The 15,199-nt window shown below is 42.0% G+C and overlaps 1 protein-coding gene across 1 annotated transcript in view; it reads left to right on the top strand.

The window, feature by feature from the left end:
• The window catches only part of ZNF451 (zinc finger protein 451), a 45,520-nt gene that overhangs the window by 25,421 nt on the left and 4,900 nt on the right, over nucleotides 1-15,199 (top strand). Inside the window, exons 12-14 of the mRNA XM_014943948.1 lie at nucleotides 781-911; nucleotides 3,080-3,266; nucleotides 13,596-13,670. Of these exons, the coding sequence (XP_014799434.1) occupies nucleotides 781-911; nucleotides 3,080-3,266; nucleotides 13,596-13,670 (393 nt within the window). The remainder of the gene's footprint in view (nucleotides 1-780; nucleotides 912-3,079; nucleotides 3,267-13,595; nucleotides 13,671-15,199) is intronic.

The following is a 15,199-nucleotide window of genomic DNA, read 5'->3' as shown; positions in this document are numbered from 1 at the left end:
AGCAGACCTGTTCCCCAGCTCATCTCTATTATCCAACAATTTTCTCAGCTAGTAACTACATGCTTCAGGATACTGTTGAAAAAATTCCTGCACTTGTTATTTTTTCCCCAATTGTAGCCTCATTTTGCTTATCCTTGACTGCATCCAAGTGTTAGTCAGGACTCCAGCGTTTGTTTTAGCAGCTGCTCCAGTTCTTGGATCTTCTTTTTAAGGAGTTCTGCCATGTGAGGTGTCAGACAGCTACAGTCTGTTGGAAATAATCTTGGGCATTACATTAGTACAGGATTGCCTACAAAAAGCATTTCTCTTACTTCTGCTGCGTTCTTGGAGCTCCTTTGCTTCTGCACATTAACCATAACTGTGCTTAAAGCTAAAAAAGTACATCCTTGTGTCTAAATGCACATGATATCTAGAAGATAAGTTTTTCAGGATTAGAAGAAAAAATTCATTTAAAAATTGAATGAGAGGCTTTGCACAGGATCAGGCTAGCTGCTTTTTCCTTTTTTGCTTTCTAACACAAGAACAAGGGATCTTTCAGGATTTTGGTTATGTATGTTTCCTTCATCTTTTACATTGGTCAGAATAAATTCTATCTTTAAAGCCAGATTTATCTTTACTTTTGCCTTCATGCATTCTTAATTCATGGCAGCATTTGTGTGGGTGTTTTTATATATTTTTTTATTTTATTTTTCTACTTTACTGCTTAATTCATGGCAGCATTTGTGTGGGTGTTGGTTTTTGGTTTTTTTTTAATTTTTATTTTTCTACTTTACCATTTAGGAGGATACAGCAACTGGAAACCTCCAGAACAGTGCAAAACTTACAATTATCTCAAGAGGATTGGATGTTTCTTTCTTCATCCACGTTGTGGTACCAGAAGAGAAGCAGCAGACTTTGCTATCTGTGTCCATGTAAGTTAGTGCAGCTTTCCTCATGGTTGTGTTTCTCTACCAGAGAAGAGTGGCAGATGGTACCTGCTACTGACCTGACGTACGCATGGCAGATGAGATTCTTAGGTTCTCTTCACATGACTTCTACGTCGACTAAAAAGAATGATAAACCTGTCACTGAATTGAGTGGAGACAGCCTGTGGAGAAGTGCTTTATGTTTGTTTTTTGGTTTTTTTACCTTTCCATGGAAATAAAAAGATTAGCTCAAATGGGACACTGGTTTGTAGTGGAGGGGAAGGGAGCTGGTTAGGGAATGAATCACAGAATCTTCTAGGTTGGAAGGGACCTTAAAGATCATCTTGTCCAACCATCAGCCTAACTGACAAAAATAGACACCCACACAACAAACAAGGAGCATCACCATCACTAAACCAGACCTCCCAGCACTACATCAACCCGTCTTTTGAACACCTCCAGGGATGGTGCCTCAGCCACCTCCCTGGGCAGCCCATTCCAATGGCTGAGAACCCTTTTGGTGAAAAATTTTTTCCTAATATCCAGCCTGAACCTCCCCTGGTGTAACTTGAGGCCATTTCCTCTCGTCCTGTCGCCTGTGACTTGAGAGAAGAGGCCAACCCCCACCTCTCTACACCCTCCTTTCAGGGAGTTGTAGAGAGCAATAAGGTCTCCCCTCAGCCTCCTCTTCTCCAGGCTGAATAAAAAAACCCCACAATTCTTATATTTCTCTCTGAAACAGAAACTAACTCCTGCCTCTCTCTTCAGGTAGCCCAAATCTAGATGGAGTTGGGTGGGTGGCAGTTTCAGAGCCCCTGTTGGGCTGAGAGAGAGCAGTGCCTCTCTTCAGTAGAGCTAGGGCTTCGGCTGGGTGGGGAGAGGCACAGGACAGGACTCTGGGATGCTGTGGGGACTCACGTTCTTTATATAGTGCTTTATCAGTTACATAAAACTGCTTGAGAATCTAATTAGATGATATAAGTGTATTCTGCAACCGTGTTTGTATGTTACATTACACTTTTATGATTCTTAAAACGTTCTGTGCAGATGACTTGTTTTATGTGGAGATGCTTCTGAAATGCTGCTTTTTAGGGATTCGCTCCATATTCCATCTGTACTGTTTTGGTAGCCATTTCCTGTCGTTATTGTCATGCATATAGAATAAATGCAGTATCAAGCTTGACAAAAATAGACACCCACACAACAAACAAGGAGCATCACCATCACTAAACCAGACCTCCCAGCACTACATCAACCCGTCTTTTGAACACCTCCAGGGATGGTGCCTCAGCCACCTCCCTGGGCAGCCCATTCCAATGGCTGAGAACCCTTTTGGTGAAAAATTTTTTCCTAATATCCAGCCTGAACCTCCCCTGGTGTAACTTGAGGCCATTTCCTCTCGTCCTGTCGCCTGGGACTTGAGAGAAGAGGCCAACCCCCACCTCTCTACACCCTCCTTTCAGGGAGTTGTAGAGAGCAACAAGGTCTCCCCTCAGCCTCCTCTTCTCCAGGCTGAATAAAAAACCCCACAATTCTTATATTTCTCTCTGAAACAGAAACTAACTCCTGCCTCTCTCTTCAGGTAGCCCAAATCTAGATGGAGTTGGGTGGGTGGCAGTTTCAGAGCCCCTGTTGGGCTGAGAGAGAGCAGTGCCTCTCTTCAGTAGAGCTAGGGCTTCGGCTGGGTGGGGAGAGGCACAGGACAGGACTCTGGGATGCTGTGGGGACTCACGTTCTTTATATAGTGCTTTATCAGTTACATAAAACTGCTTGAGAATCTAATTAGATGATATAAGTGTATTCTGCAACCGTGTTTGTATGTTACATTACACTTTTATGATTCTTAAAACGTTCTGTGCAGATGACTTGTTTTATGTGGAGATGCTTCTGAAATGCTGCTTTTTAGGGATTCGTTCCATACTCCATCTGTACTGTTCTGGTACCCATTTCCTGTCGTTATTGTCATGCGTATAGAATAAATGCAGTGTCAAGTTGTTGAAATAATAGCTTTCACTATATATATTATTTTACTTTTTTTCACTATAACATGCATTGGTCATAAAAGCAGAGTTAAGTTGCTGTAGAAGGCTTTCCCACCATGACCTGTGTTACAAAAACCCCACAAGATAAAAACACCATCTCATTTCTAACATCTGTCATTTGTTTCCATGCAGGCAGGTCGTCTGGATGAGCACCTGCCCAAGCAAATTCCTTTCACTGTACTTTCTGGAGACAAAAGCTTCCTGGAACTGGAACGTCAGTTTAAGATGACCCAGCGGCCAGCTCGTATCTTAAATCCTCACCACATTGAAGGAGACATGATGTGTGCCTTGCTAAACAGCATTTCAGATACCACAAAAGGTAGAAAGTAAATGTGAAACCTAATCTTTCCAGTAAACCCATAGTTCTTTCCAATAAAACAATTGAACACTTGTGCTGGTTACACAAGCTGTTGCTTGATGCTTCTTGTACTGTACTGGTATTTCAATGAAATATAGAATAGAAAATCCACGTGACAAGCTTTGAAACCAGACTTAAGCATTTTTATTCAACATAACAAACTCTGTCCTCCCTGTATTCTTTATTACAGCAGGAAACAAACTGTTGTTTCAGTTGTCATCTCCTTTCTAGTGAAAGAGAAGCTGTTTAGAGCATTCTTGTGTGCATATTTGTGAAATTGCCTTTGCTTGATTTGGTCTGGGTCGGAAACAAACATGACCCTGCTGAAGCATTGTTATTTCCCAAAATATTTCTGCCTGTTTTAAATCTAATTATCTTTCTGGCTTCTTCCAGTCGCTTGTGAAGTGTCTTCATTGGCACATGGCTCACACATCCATGTGGAGGAAAAATATCAGTGAAAGCTTTTAAGTTCTCTAGAATATCACGTTCTAATTAATGGCATACTAAAATGGTCACACTGTTTTTATAGAGGCTAATCAAAGAGGCAGCTCATTTTCGTGCAAAGGATACCAGTGTCAAGATGAGTTTTAATACTTCTCAGTATTTGAAAATATCTTGAAGTAAAATTTTCCTAGAAGACCTGACGTGTCTCTGTAAACACATTAATGCTTTTCCTGGATTATTCTTGTGGTTTGGGGGCCTTGTAAATTGAGTTCATATTGCAGAAAGTTGTTTCTGAATTAGCCCGAAACCATTTTTAGAAAAATCCGGTGCTGGTCTTGGTGCAGGTGTGTGAGAGCTGTCCCATGGTGCTGCTGTTCTACCAAGAAGAACAGAGTGGGGTGCTAACACTGGGTGGTGCATTGGCATCAGTCGACTAAAGGGAAAAATAAAGACAGGATAACTAAATGGTTTCCTGAAAAAAAATGATCTGGAATTGATTTATCTGCTGCTGATATCTGTAAAGGTGCTGATAGGGTTTTTCTGGCCACCCCAAGCATTTGCTGGCCTAGATTTTTCAGCTGGATGATGGAGATGTGATTGCCAGCTGGAATCAGCCATACTCATAAAGTTGCTTGGCGTGGTTAATCACAGAACTAACACTCTCACTAGGGCAGTTCATTTTGCTCAGGGGGGGAGATGACTTTTCTCTGGGGTTATCCGTAAAGCTACACATTGAATCATTGCATTCCCACTAGGAATGTTTTCTTTGTAAAGCGTATTGAAGTTCCTAGGTTGATAGATCTCTCCTGATGTAATTACAGCTATAACTATATGTTAATGTGGGAGGTTGTTTTTGCTTCGAGAGCTTTGCATATTTTTGGGAGGAAGAGTTGGAAGAGAGCTGTAACTTCCAGTCAATTTAAGTCAATTTAGCTGTAGGGGCTTGCTTTCTTGTACAGTTTGTTTTGTGACTTAAAGATACGAGACGGTGAGGAGAGGGGAATGGCTGTTCTGCTACATAAGGGTACTCCAGCTCCCTGCCTGGGTAGTTTTGGTAGTATGGCTTTATTCACCAGGGTATACTGGCTCAGAGGTGATGACTTCATAAGCATTTTATGCTTATAAATTATGCTCCATTATTTTTTTTTTTTCAATATTGGTCTTGCTTTCAGAAGTTTCCTAAACTAACTCTTCTCTCAATGTCCTTTACTACATTAATATTTCATTTACTATTATGATAAGAGGCCCCAGACCTTGACTTGCTGGCTGATCGTTGTGCGTGCAGCTTAAATTATGCATGTGGTTGCTATAAAAAAATAAAATGAAGTACTTTAAGAAGGAAAGGGATGGAACTGTGCAGGAGTCCATTGGCTGTCAGCATTCCCTGGCAAACTTGTAAGGAACAGAGTTGTCTTGAGCCATCCTTGGTCCCTTTTTTCAGTCAGTGTCAGCAGAGGAGGACCCTGATAGTGAGAGCTGCCTTAGTCTCCTGTTCCTGTGGTAAGACAGGACATTAGAAAATTCATAGGTCTATGTTCACTGCGTAATGGGATGATGTTACCAAGAGCCTATAAAGTTATTTTTTAAAAAAAAAAAGATTAAGCCACTGCAGAATACACGCTTCAGTGGGTGGCTCAGCAGCATCAGCAAGCATTTGCAAGTCTTAGCGTGGCAAGACCAGTATTGGAGGTCTGAGATGGGAAGTCGTGCAGTGTATCTATCACAGGCTGGTATAACCTGCTGTCCTGTTACAGAAATGCAGCTGAATAGAAGGAAATATAAACAAGAATTGCTTGCTTTGTGACTTTCTCAAGCCTATAGCTGTTATTCTGGAGGGAGAAATAAGTAAGAAAAGGTTACCGCAGAGAATTGTGTTGGAAAAAAAGACAGTTGTTGGTATTGGATGAGCTTCAAAATGAAAAAGCTCTTTTCTGTGAATCACCTTCACAGAGCTATCATTAGCTTGTGAGCAGCTGGGCTGTGTTTGGGTTGTGGCAACCTCTCACAGCTCTGCTTCGTGAGCCATTTTACTATGGAAGCGGAACTGCTGGGGGAACTGTGGTACCTGCATTCATCTTAAAATAAATATGAAGAAAAGTTCCTGTGTATGTCACAATAGGGTATCATCTAGATGTTACCTTAGGAGACCATTGGCTGTAGTGGATGCATGAATTCCCTTTGAGGGTAGACAAGACATTTGTTCTTATTTGCTCTCCTCTGCTGCTAAACCTGAGTTCATAAATACAGAAAGTTTTTTGTTTTTTTTCTTTTATGCTGAAGGCACAACACATGCTGGGAGGAGACTCATGCGTGTGGTTTGAGAAGGGTAGAAGAGTTTTCAATGTCTCCCTTTGTAATTCCTTTGCAAAGAAGAGTTTGTAGCATGCAGAAAAACCTTGTCTATGTCTTGCTGGTTGGTATCTCACTGTGACTGTACTGCTACAGCTTATACTTTTAGTGAGCGCTGGCCAGTGTTGAGTGCAAAGCTGATGGTGGGTTAGGGGACATCATACCCATCCTGGGACTGGTAGGAATGCCAGAACTTCTTGGTTGACAAGTGATTTTTGTGTAAGTTGGTGGCTTTAGCTTAACTATCTTTCTCACAGTCATATTCAAATGTGATCCTTTATTGACTGAGCTCTTAAGTAAAGCAGACCCTTAAAAAAAGAGGACCACATTTTTTTTGGAGTATTTTTTCCTCCTTTCCTTTAAAGAACCAGACTGTCAGGAGACTGCTGGAATTAATGGTGTAGTGATGTACTGTGGTGTTGGCCAAATAGAATCATAGAATCATCTAGGTTGGAAGAGACCCTTGGGATCATCGAGTCCAACCATCTCCCCTACTCTACAAAGTCCTCCCCTACACCATGTCCCTTAGCACTGCATCTAAACAGCCCTTGAACACAGCCCGGGATGGTGACTCCCCCACCTCCCTGGGCAGCCTGTTCCAATGCCCGAACCCTCTTTCGGTGAAAAATTCTTTCCTAATGTTCAGTCTAGCCACTGCACCTCTTCCACTGACCCTTAAGCTTTGTTTCCACTGTGCTCAAGAGAAGGAGTCAGCCTTTTCATTCTGCTACTGTTGCCTGAAGTGTTTACATACTACTTAATGCAGCTTCTATCAGAGTTTATGTTTGGAAGAGCAGGATTTTTTCATTCTGCTACTGTTGCCTGAAGTGTTTATGTACTACTTAATGCAGCTTCTATCAAGAGTTTGTTTGGAAGAGCAGGATTTCGGTTCATTTTGATGAACGCTATTAAGCTTCCAAGCTCCCCATATCTCACTAATTGCTTGCCTTCTCAGCAGTCAAGTTTTTTGTGGGTGTTGAGGTCCAGTATGAATACCACATCTGACCCAGTCTACTGCACAACGAATGAATGATAGCTACCTAGCAAGAATGTTCCTTTCTTCACGCTGTTAGGACAGTGGCCACAGCCTTTTGGCAGCGGGCGGCGATAGGAAGGTCACCCTTGAGTTGTAACCTTGTGTTTTAGCTACAACAGGAAGTTCCTTGTGGCTTCGGCATGGCAGTGGCATCTCTTAATGTGCCTCTTGGAATATATGTATGTGCCCTAGGGAGAAAGCAGTGTTGGAAGACCTATGATGAGTCTGAACAAGAATTGGAGCCAAGTGGGTGAACTGGGAAGACCTCACACTCAGATCATTAAAAAAAAAAATATCTTCAAAGTTTAGTTTAATCTGGTTGAGAATTTTAAGACCTCACACTCAGATCATTAAAAAAAAATAAATCAAGGTTTAGTTTAATCTGGTTGTGAATTTGAGAGAGGTGTCGAAGATGAAGGTTAAATAAAAGTCTAAGTGACTATCATGGTATTGGCCCCAGTTTCCAAAAAATGCAATTGGAGGCGGATTGAGAGCTTTATTTTTAGTCATGCTACACTTGAACGAACAGATAAGTGAGCATCTGCAGGGAAAGATACATAGAGTGAAGCTTTAGTTTGCATGGAGGAAGAGAGGACTTGTGTAATTGGGAACCTTCAGCAGGAAGTAGCTGAACTTACATTTACAGATTTTTACCTTAATGAAGAAAGAGAGATTAGAGCAGTGAGTACTGGGGAGGAGCATGTGGTGAGGATCCTCCAGGGACACATTGAAGAAGGAATAAAGGAAAGGATTCTGGAAGCCAAGGGCCAGTATTTTAAAAGGCAGCATGGTCACACGTACTTAGGTCACAATGACCTAAGGTTTTGTGAGGTGATTTAACGAAATAATTGAACAGTGACTTCAGTCTTTGACTGTTGGGACCAAAGGTCTCTTAGCAGTGGGCAGCTCTAGTGAGCTGATGAGTGCTCCCACAACTCCTTGCGTGTGGACTGGAAGCATTTGGATCCAGTAAAAGATCCAAACAGGCAAACTAGCCCAAGCTAACGTGGAGCTCTTTGGGCCACGATCCATATATTGTCTGGAGTGATCCATTGTGGTGGTTGTTTCCAAGCGATGGTGGACACAGGAGCCAGCTCTGCTAACGGAGCAGAACATAACGTTCTGGGCTGTTACCCTTCACTTCTGCCTTTTCTGTTGGATTGTTGGTGTGTCCCGGGTGTTGATGGATTGTTAGAACCTTCTGGTCCATTCTGTTGTTACGTGGCCCAGGTGGGGGGGAAATTGTGCCAAGCACTCAGTGGCCTAAAGGGGATTGGGGTTTGGGGTTTCACCACCCCAACTAGTTACTAGGATCCTGAATGAGGTAACTTTAATGGTGTCCTTAAGGTGAGGACATCAGACATAAAAGGAAGATGCTCAGTGGTCCGAGAGATGGTGGGTTAAACGTGATCTTAATGTCACTATCTGTTAGGATGGGAAATAGGCAGATGAGGTTGGGATTTTCTGAAAAGACTTGAGAGAAGGGGCGTTGTAGGAGAGAGAAGTGGAGGTGGTGTGTGAGACTGCACAAGGGGCGAGGTCATCAGGAGGGGAAGGGGCAGGGGAGGAGGACTGAGGCCAGGGAAGGGAAATAAATTCTCTGGTGAGACAGAGGAACCAGTAAACCTGATGGAAATTATTGAAGGGGATGGTGGTGACCAGGGAGGTCAGATAAAGGGGGGAAGTTGTGCTGGGCCAGGTGGGCAGCCAATCCAAATGGAAGCTGTGATGCTTTGGTGGCAGGACAGCGGGTGGCGCTTGCATCCTGTGCAAGTGAACCAGGCTCTTCCCAGAATCTCTTCTGTGGCAGCCGTGGAGAATCAAAATGAGTCAAAAAGTCAATGTCAAAATGTTTCTCTCATCTAGGATTAATCTTTCTAATCTTTGAGCTCTATATTCATCCAGAATTTGCTTTCCCCCTCTTTTTTTTTTTTCTTTTCTTTGTTCTTCCAGCAGGAATTTGGCAATATGTGAGGACAACAGTGACCTTTTCCTTTGAGAAAATAGGTATGGTCACAGTTTCTTAGCTGTTGTTTATTTAAACAAAACGTACCATGGAGGAGGCTATATGTTAAGATTTCTTGGCTGAGAAACTGCTCAGCTGCTTTTCCTCTGAGCCCAGAGGAGCTGGGAGCTACAGAACGTGCTAAGCATTTTAACATATTCATCCAGAATTTGCTTTCCCCCTCTTTTTTTTTTTTCTTTTCTTTGTTCTTCCAGCAGGAATTTGGCAATATGTGAGGACAACAGTGACCTTTTCCTTTGAGAAAATAGGTATGGTCACAGTTTCTTAGCTGTTGTTTATTTAAACAAAACGTACCATGGAGGAGGCTATATGTTAGGATTTCTTGGCTGAGAAACTGGTCAACTGCTTTTCCTCTGGGCCCAGGGGAGCTGGGAGCTACAGAATGTGCTAAGCATTTTAACGAGAGAGACAGGACATGTCTGATTTCTCCAAATTAAACACTGTCATTTACTGTCCATCACCAGAAGATGCCAGCAGTACCAGGAGTGTATGCTGATGGTGGTTCATCCAGTCCAAACTTCAATGAGGTGGATTGAAAACTTGCTGAATGGTCAGACCTGGAACATGGTGATCAGTGGTGTGAAGTTCAGTTGGAGGCCAGTAACCACCAGTGTATCCTGGAACATGGTGATCAGTGGTGTGAAGTTCAGGTGGAGGCCAGTAACCAGCAGTGTATCCCAGGGGTCAGTACTAGGTCTGGGCCTGTTTAACATCTTCGTTGATGGTGGTGGAGCACGATGTACCCTCAGCAAGTTTGCTGATAACACAAAACTGAGAGTGACAGGTGATACACCAGAGGGTTGTGCTGCCATCCAGAGGAACCCTGACGGGAGAAATGGGCTGAAAGAAACCTCATGAAGTTCGACAAGGAGAAGTGCAAAGTCCTGCACCTGGGGAGGAACACCCCCAGACACTGATATATTCAAGGATTGGAGCATCTCCCTTATGAGGAGAGACTGAGAGAGCTGGGACTCTTTAGTCTGGAGAAGAGAAGGCTGAGGGGAGACCTTATCAACGCCTACAAGTATCTCAAGGGAGGGTTGAAGGAGGAGGGAGCCAGACTCTTTTCAGTGGTTCCCAGTGAGAGGACGAGGGGCAACGGGCACAAGTTGGAACATAAGAGGTTCCACTCAAATATGAGGAGAAACTTCTTCACAGTGAGGGTGGCAGAGCCCTGGAACAGGCTGCCCAGGGAGGGTGTGGAGTCCCCTTCCTTGGAGATTTTCAAGACCCGCTTGGATGCTCCTAAGTAACATGCTCTAGCTCTAGGCAATCCTGCTTCAGCAGGGGAGTTGGACTAGATGATCTCTATGGTCCCTTCCAACTCTAAAATTCAGTGAAATTGAGTTAAATATGCTGACCAGGAGTCAACCAGCTGGAAAACAACTTTGCAGAAAAGGACCATTGGGTTCCTGGTGGACACCAAGTTGACCGTGAGCAATCAATGTGCTCTCATGGTTAAGGTGGCCAACGGTATCCTGGGCTGCATTAGGAGGACAGTTGCCAGCAGGTTGAGTGGGGTGGTCTTTTCCCTTTACTCAGCACTGGAGTATCCTGGGCTGCATTAGGAGGACTGTTGCTAGCAGGTTGAGTGGGGTGGTCTTTTCCCTCTACTCAGCACTGGTAAGGCCATAACTGTCAAGTTCTGAGCTCCCCAGTAGAGTATCTTTTTGGTAATACACAAAAGCTCTCCAGACATAGTCCTGGGCAGCCAGCTGTAGGAAATCCTGCTTGAGCAGTGGGGACTGGACGAGATGACCTCCAGAGGTCCCTTCCAACCTCAGCCATTCTGTGATGTTTGCATGGAGTATATTCTTAACTGGGACCCAGGTTTTCCCTGAGACTGGAGTTCAGACACAGGGTACATGCCATGCACACCATGAGCAACATTAGTTTGAGCAGAATGACTTGTCCCATGTGGAAAATCAGCCTGGTGTCTTCTGACTTGAAAATGCATCTGGTTAATCAGTTGGCCTGCCTTTCTCTTTGGTTGACAGGTGGTGAGTTCCACACAAATAGTTCTTGCTGTCTAGCCCCTAAGGAAGATGAATTCCTGCCCCCCACCCCTTATTTGTTGGAACGTTTCTGCCTAGGATTTTTGCCTGCAGACCACTCTTCTTCTGACTCTTAGAGTCTTGTTCCTGATTCCAAAAAAAAATATATCAGAACTTCTTAAAATTCTCATCTTTACTACTTTTGTGCCTTTAGTCTTTGCTCTCTGTAGATTTGGGGAGGGTGGGAGCAAAGGGGGAACAATGAGAACAAACAAGTTTTTGGTTTTGGGTAAGGAAAGGCTCAGTGTAGTGTGAGATACCGACAAGCCTTTGTGTGAAAGGCTCCTAAATAAGATTTATCTCTTTGTTAACCTCCACAAACTCAAAAGATCTCAGAGAATCCAGCAACTGCCTTCACGGGAAGTTGAGTGTGCATTAATGGAGGGGACAGAAGTCTTGCAAATAATGACCAGACTCTTAACGTGCTCCATAACCACATTTGGCTGCGAGCTGATTCCCCCCTCAAACTAACAGGAGATCATCTGCACTAATTGTTTTCAAGTTTCATAGTTTCTGGCGGCAGAACGGTGTTGTCTTCAACTGTGCTTGAAGCAAACCTGTTCTCTGTGATGTTGTAACTACCAAGTAATATTTAGTTACTGCATATCAGGTGCAGTGATAAATCATGGGGTAGGCAGCTCGTTTTAAAAATGTTTAAATGTTTTGCATGCCAGTTTGCATATACTTCTGCTCCAATATGAATGTGTGCCCTGGGTTATTACAGTGGTCTAATTAAGGTGGTGTGACTAGCAAAACATTTCGGCAAGATGAGGCCTGTGTTAATACATAAGATGAATCTTAAATGTTGTCAGTGATCTAAAATAATTCTTCATCGACAGTAAAGTCATATTCTGAAAAATAAAGACATATTCTGAAAAATTAGGGTCAAGTGAGCCTTGAGGTTCATAAGGGAGAAGCCTTTTCTTTGCACTTTTTCCTCCCTTTCATAAGTGATTGTAACAACTTTTTTTTTGGCTGTGTGGGTTTTTCTTTCTTGTGCTTCGCTTGCTTTGGAAGATGATGTGAAGAATAGTATCTCTTCTGCCCAGAGATAGTAGGCAGCTCCAAAAAGGATTTACAGTCAGCCTGCCAAGTGACTGGAGAAAAAGAGCATTTTAACTGCAGTGTATATCCAGCTATTTCTGGCGTCTTTGTGGGCTCCTGATCTCTGTTTGATCCCAGCTGTTGGAGTTTGTGTTCCTGGAATTGGGAAAGTCAGCAACGTTGCTGTTCAAATAAGGTGTAAGTGTCAGAGGTTTGAAAACAAATTTTAGAAATTGTGCCATTCCCTTAGAATACCTAACTTGGGTGGTTTAAAATGCCCCAAGTCGCACAGCGATTAAATGAGATGCCCATATTGGAATGTTCTTTGCTGGTAGACATAATAAATGTGTGCTAATAAACAGGATGGCTTTAAGGGAAGTGCTGCTGTTGATGTGACCATAGGAGACCTAGTTGATTGCGAATGCTCTAAGACCTCATTAGAGACCATCTCCCAAAATAGCAATAGCCTGTAGCAGGAGAGTGAATACATAATGTGACTCATCGACTTGTTTATTTTTTAACCTGCAGTTTACTGAGACTCTGTTTAAAACAAATGAAAAAAAAAAAAAAATCACCTTAGGCACACCAGTGCCTACTAGAGAGTTCAAAACTGGGCTGTCGTGGTGGAGCTGGAAACCAGGAGCGTTGTTTAGAAAGAGAAAGGTGGTGAAGTTTTGGCTGGGTTTGTCTATTGGGATGAGTTAGCAGATTAAACTAAGCGTATCGACTGGTTTTGTTTTTTTTTTTCTTCTGAAAGACTTAACAATATCTGCTGAATTACGCTGCTCGGTTGAGTTTATAGCACTCCACTGTTCAAATGGTGTATTCAGGCAATAAAATACAGCTCAGATCACATGTAGGCAGAGACACGCTTTAGCACTTCTTCCTGTAATTAAATCCTTGATATATTTTGTAGAAAGTGAGTACTGTCTTGTTCTAAAAAAAAAAAAAATAAATATATTTTGTAGAAAGTGAGTATTGTCTTGTTCTAAAAAAAAAAAAAAATATAACTGAGTGTTACAAGAAAGTAAATGCAGTAGACACTAACAGTAGCTTCTGCACCTACTATTTCTTGTTACTGCTTTAATATAAAATAGAAGCAGTCTGCCTTTGGATTTTGGGGAGAAAGGGAAGAAGGTAGCTGAAAAATAACGCTGTCTCAAGTTACTGTCTTAAACTACTACTGTAATGCATTTTTTATCTTGATTTTCAGATCATAACAAGTGTATTTCTTCAAATCCAACCTATGATGTTGCCGTAAGAGAAATGTAGGAGGGGACTGTTAACTTTTCTTATTAGAAGCGATGTGTAATTTATGTTTTGTTTGTGCATTTAAGGTTCAGATAGTGAAGAGGATGAAGATATCAAACTAACAATGAAGAGGAGCTTAGAAGAAACAAAGAAACAGGAAGGTCTGTTAATTTTTTACTTTTCTCTGTTCCGGAGTGCTATTAATTGTGGAAGATACAGAAATTAAACTTACAATCAGCTTTATGGCAAGTGATGTCTTAAGAATACTCTCTAAAATATGCCAGGCAAATATTGAGTAGTTAAGAAGAAGATGATGAGTTATAAATTAAAAAATAATGTCCTAACCTCAATAGTATGCCAGCAGACTCAAAATATATTTTAGCAGCGCACCACAGGGTATTGTGCAATTAAAGACTAAAGAGCTCACTTTGTACCAGTTTAATATCACAGAATTGTAGGGGTTGGAAGAGGCCTTCAGAGGTCACCCAGTCCAACCCCCTGCCAAAGCAGGGTCACCCAGAGCAGGCTGGCCAGGAGCACATCCAGGCAGGGTTTGAATATCTCCAGAGAAGGAGACTCCACAGCCTCTCTGGGCAGCCTGACTGTGTTGACTCAGAGTAGAACTACTCAATAGCCAAACTCCTGAATAAATAGTCCAAAATAGGGTATTATATCTCAACAAAGCACTCTGGTCTCCTAAAAGAGCTGTAGATTTATGCGCAAGTTTTAATCCACAGTACAGCTGTCAGCTCCCATCATATTTTACCTTATTTGAAATTGTTTTCATCCTTTTGCTGTTGTGCTTAGTGGGGGTGTTCATACAATGCAATCAATCATTCTGGGGGACAAACTACAGCAAACTTTGAAAATAATTCTTGATTCTTGCAGGTGCTTAGTGGCTAATTGACGACATAATTTAATGCAAGCAGTTGTCTGCAAATGGCTTTCGGCTTTATTTTTGCTGTCAAAAATTCTTTTTTACTTCTGTGATGGTGTAATGTTTTCTTTTCAGTTATTAACTTGTCTCTTTCATCAGTAGTATCAGATGTTGTGAGAAAGTCCAGGTGAATGAGTACGACTCTGCTGACATGAGAGAGCATTCATTGATACTATTTCTGTTCCAAATCTAGGCCTTGCGTAAAACACCCCAACAATAATTAAATTTTTAAGATCTGTTATGTTAATATATATAATTATTCTGTTTCCTTTGTTGTAAGAACAGGTAGCTTTTGTTACAGGATGTGCTTGTGTCCTCCTAGAGCAGAAGATAAGCAATTCAAGAATGACAATGTGTCTGAAAGCTACTTTAATTTTTTCAACTATACCATTGGTGTTAATATTTACTGTACTTATAAACCTTGTCTAACTTAGGATAGTTAATTCACTAACACCAAACAATTAGTGCCAAAAACAATCTCAATCTAATGTGGAATCAGAGTTTCTTTTTTGAGTATTATAAAAGGTGTTTCAGAGAGGTTGTTAATGAGTCAGGTGAGTGCAATGCAGATTTTGACCCCACCATCAAAAAAGTTACAGCCCTGATCTAGACTATTCTTACGGTTGATACAATTATGTTTTTTTTCTACTTACATCTGGCCTTCTTAGTAAGAGGGACAAAAGTGGTGCCAAGTTAGAATGTAGATGTAGGAATATCTATTGATAAGGAGCTGGATTGAAAGTTCTAATATGT

Source organism: Calidris pugnax, unplaced genomic scaffold, assembly GCF_001431845.1.
Source record: "Calidris pugnax isolate Ruff unplaced genomic scaffold, ASM143184v1 scaffold105, whole genome shotgun sequence".
NCBI classification, from domain to species: domain Eukaryota; kingdom Metazoa; phylum Chordata; class Aves; order Charadriiformes; family Scolopacidae; genus Calidris; species Calidris pugnax.
Note: the sequence above shows the minus strand (reverse complement) of the source record. Positions and strands in the feature narration are given on the sequence as shown.